This window comes from Triticum dicoccoides, chromosome 6B (assembly GCF_002162155.2).
Source record: "Triticum dicoccoides isolate Atlit2015 ecotype Zavitan chromosome 6B, WEW_v2.0, whole genome shotgun sequence".
NCBI lineage: Eukaryota > Viridiplantae > Streptophyta > Magnoliopsida > Poales > Poaceae > Triticum > Triticum dicoccoides.
Window position 1 is genome coordinate 46,621,185 of NC_041391.1, and position 4,016 is coordinate 46,625,200.

Consider the following 4,016-nt stretch of genomic DNA (forward strand, 5'->3'; position numbering starts at 1 on the left):
AAACCGGCGAAGTCGTGATTTGTATCGGGAGTCTAGTAATAGAAACCGGCTATGTGGCGAATCAACCTGTGGTTGAGTTGGTTAGGTGGACAGTGGTATCCCCAACCCACCAGGGTTCAAATCCTGGTGCTCGCATTATTCCTGGATTTATTTCAGGATTTCCGGCGATGCGCTTTCAGTGGGAGGAGACGTTCCCGTCGACGACGAGGCGCCTACGGTGACTTCGTAAATCTCAAGATGATATGCCAGCTTAATCTCTCGAAGGTGCTCATAGGGGTAGGGTGTGCGTGTGTGCGTTCATAGGGATGAGTGTGTGCGCGTGTATATGAGCGCTTGTGTCTGTACTGATGCTAAAAAAAAGAAACCGGCTATGTGCATTCCGCTTCCTGTTTTGTACAAGTATTTAGTGCGTTTGCATCTGTACTGTGTTTCTATAAAAAAAAAGAAAAGGCTCGCGAGAAAGAAAGAAAAACGTATGGAGGAGGGGCTGAGGTCACTTATCTGGAAAGGCAGGGCATAGCTAGCTGTCGCTGAATGAGTACCAACAAGGCAGTATTGGAGTAAGCGGAAAACCATCAAGGGCGGCAGATCAGGGCACAGCTAGCAGGACGTAATCAGTGGATAACAGCCCATGCACAGCCCAAAACGGTAACGGATGCACCGCACGCACTCACGACGCCAGCCACCTACACCCACCACCGCTCCTCCCTCCGTCATCGCCAGCCTAGCTCTTTGTCTCTCTTATTTCTTTCTCTCGGCGTACGTCGTCAGTACCCATATATATATGGAGTTCGGGTAGACGTCAGAGCTCGAAAAGCTCCCTCCCTCGGATCACCGTGGATCAATTCTCTGTCCTTGTCGAGTGCTCCGCAGTCGCCGTCGCGTCACCGTCGTTTCCTCTCGCGCTCGCTGGCATCTATCCGGCGGCGGCCGTCGACGTCGTACTACCATGCAGAGCCTCTTTGGTCGCAGCAGCAGGTGAAGACGCGAGAACGAATCAAATTCCTCCTTGATTGCTGTTTTAGTTTCTCTTTTCTTTGGGTTGTTGTTCATCGTGTTCTTCTCATGTCTCGGTTGCTTTTCTGGCTCTTGATTAATTCTCTACTTGTTGATGGGCTCGCAGGAACCAGCGGACATTCAGGCCCAAGAAGAGTGCTCCAGCGAGGGACAAGGTACGTAGCAAGTTGCAGGATCAAACATTTTTTTAGCAACTTCGACAAACATTGGTCGATTTTTGTCCAAATTCATCAAAAGGATTTTGAATCTCTTAGATTATCTAGCTCTACCTCCAATTTTTGTAACATGGACTCGATTCAGTTGGAAGACTGCCTGCTATGATGGGGAAGAATTAATGATTTGGACTGCCAGCTATATATAGTATTTTCTTTCCTTTTTTCCCCCCAAAAGGAGGCCTCTACATCATTCTGATGCACACAACCAGCTATATATATAACTGCATGCATGTTGTCATTATCCACATGCCCAGCCCAGAAAAAGAAGTTCAGTTACCAATCTGATCATCATATTTGGACTATACGTACACAGAGCATGAAGCTGAAGAGGCACATCGACGCGACCCTCGGCAGCGGTAACCTGCGAGAGGTGGTCCGCCTGCCAGTCGGAGAGGATCTCAACGAGTGGCTCGCTGTCAACAGTGAGTTCTTGCACATTTCTTATTTCTGAAACAGTGGTTGCTTGCCGTTTTAGTTGATGAGCTGAAAGTTTTGCTAGTTTCTGACCACCTCCATTTCCAGCTGTCGACTTCTTCAACCAAGTGAGCCTCCTGTACGGCACCCTCATGGAGTTCTGCACGCCAGCTACCTGCCCCACCATGTCAGCCGGTCCAAAGTACATTAATTCCTTCAAATCTTCAAAGCATATACTCCGATTCGTCCCATATTAGTTGTCGATGAAACGGATGTATCTAGACGTGTTTCAGTGCTAAATACATTTGTTTGAGCGACAACTAATATGGGACAACCAAAAGTATCTTATATGCTTCGTGTCACACTCTGGACTTACTGAGAAGATTCTTCATCAAACAGGTATGAGTACAGGTGGGCTGATGGACTCAAGATCAAGAGGCCTATTGAAGTGTCTGCACCAAAGTACGTCGAGTACCTGATGGACTGGATCGAAGCCCAGCTCGACGAAGAATCCATCTTCCCTCAAAAGCTTGGTAAGTATTTTTTTTTTGTTAGTGTGCCTATGAAGAGTGCTAAAAAAATGATCAAGTGTAATCATGTACTCTGGTGGAAAACCTGTGGTGTCAACAGGGGCTCCCTTCCCTCCAAACTTCCGGGACGTCGCCAAGACCATCTTCAAGCGTCTGTTCAGGGTGTATGCCCACATATACCACTCGCATTTCCAGATGATTCTCAAGCTCCAGGAAGAAGCACATCTCAACACCTGCTTCAAGCACTTTGTGCTCTTCACAACGGTAACCATCCAACTTCATGCCTTTAGTGCCAACCTCTCCTATCTACTCCCTCCGTCCCAAAATTCTTGTCTTAGATTTGTTTAGATATGGATGAATCTAATACTAAAACGTGACTTGATACATCCGTATTTAGACAAATCTAAGACAAGAATTTTGAGACGGATGGAGTATTATATAAATGCAAAAGAAGGGAGTTAGTTCCCTTTGTAGTTAATTTGGTTCCATAATTTTGTATTCTAATATTTTTCCGGCGTTCAATATTTTGATTTTGATTACTGCTTTGGAAGCTGTGATCAATCATTAATTATGCACACAAACACATCCTGCCTATTCTTAGGAAGCACACTACAAACATTAACGAAAAAGTATTATGGTTTTGTTGATCACCCTATCAACTAGAATTTGTCAGTTGGGGTTGCCTCATCATGATTAGTTGAACTATTATTCAAGTGTTTATTCACCACTTGCTACATCTATCGTCTCCAGCAAATTTTGTTGTAATGCCTTGTGCGGTTCGATCATCACAATAACTTATTGCCGGCACTACTTTTTTGGCAGGAATTTCAGTTAATCGATAGGTCAGAGCTGGCTCCTCTGAGCGAACTGATCGAACCCATATGGCGTGGACACTAGCCGAGAGAAATAATTGGCGCTTTCTCCAACAAGAACTGATGAGGCAACAATGCAGATACATCATGTTTGTTGCTTTTTTAGCTAGTTTCCCAACCTTGTGCATGCGCACCTTCATCTATATTTTTGTGATGATGTTGGACTTGGATGCATTACCCATTTTGGAAATAGGTTAGCTAGTGCTCGCGCATGTGCATCATCGCAGTTTGTTCGTTTCATCAACAGATTATTATCGGTTCATCCCGGAAAGTTCTCTTGGTTGGGTTATACGCATTATTTAAATTTATTGTTTCTCTGCACCGATCTCTTCTCCCATCGGCAACGAACCCTAGCTAGCTAGCTCGGATCAGTCTACTTCCCTAAACAAAAAAACAAATTCATTGTTTCTGAAAAAATTCTAGAAAAGATAAATGAGTTCTCAGGGTGGCATCCTCGAAGCAGGAGTCTCTAAAAGGACTTTCAAGAATCAAAGGGTGTTTTCCATGAAATTTTTACTACTTAGTAATCTTATTTTATCTAAGGAACAAAAATTTTAAATTTTGGGCGTATTTTCCAAGAAGGAAGGCAAACTTTCCAATCTCTACATATTGCAATGGTCACAATCACATCTTGTTGAATGGTTTTGAGTATCAATGCCAAAGCATTTGGCTTACAAAATAAGGAAAAAAGAAAGGTATACTTGAGGGCCACTAGGATCTGACGAGCGCCAACATCTTCAAAACCTATCACCACTAGAAGAACGCATGTGCGTTGCAACGCGGCCACATTAACTTTAAGAGTTCAATATTACGACATTGGTGACCTTTTTTACCATCAAATCCTCACACGCACACTCTCTTCCCCTCCCTCTTCCTCACTCTCTCTCCCTCTCTCTCTCTAACACACACACACACAGCCTATTCTCCCCGCCAATAAGACTTACTCAATTGGCAATAATGTGCAGACT

The 4,016-nt window shown here is 44.3% G+C and overlaps 1 protein-coding gene across 2 annotated transcripts; it reads left to right on the plus strand.

Moving 5' to 3' along the window:
• The first annotated feature begins 830 nt into the window (after positions 1–830).
• On the plus strand, positions 831–3,310 carry LOC119325019 (MOB kinase activator-like 1A). Of its 2 annotated transcripts, XM_037598777.1 has the most exons (7): positions 831–978; positions 1,124–1,172; positions 1,546–1,654; positions 1,755–1,848; positions 2,046–2,179; positions 2,277–2,440; positions 2,999–3,310. In XM_037598777.1, exons 1-7 carry the CDS (start codon positions 950–952, stop codon positions 3,071–3,073), a joined length of 654 nt encoding a protein of 217 aa, XP_037454674.1. In that variant the 5' UTR covers positions 831–949; the 3' UTR covers positions 3,074–3,310. The 2 variants fall into 2 exon arrangements, with proteins under 2 accessions (XP_037454674.1, XP_037454673.1); XM_037598776.1 differs by lacking the exons at positions 831–978; positions 1,124–1,172 and having other exon boundaries at positions 1,462–1,654.
• Positions 3,311–4,016: the final 706 nt, after the last annotated feature.

Coding starts and splice junctions, on each gene's coding strand:
- LOC119325019 (XM_037598776.1), top strand. CDS start 1,462: ATGTTGTCATTATCCACATGCCCAGCCCAGAAAAAGAAGTTCAGTTAC. Junction 1,655..1,754: donor CGAGTGGCTCGCTGTCAACA/GTGAGTTCTTGC, acceptor CTCCATTTCCAG/CTGTCGACTTCTTCAACCAA. Junction 2,180..2,276: donor CATCTTCCCTCAAAAGCTTG/GTAAGTATTTTT, acceptor TGGTGTCAACAG/GGGCTCCCTTCCCTCCAAAC.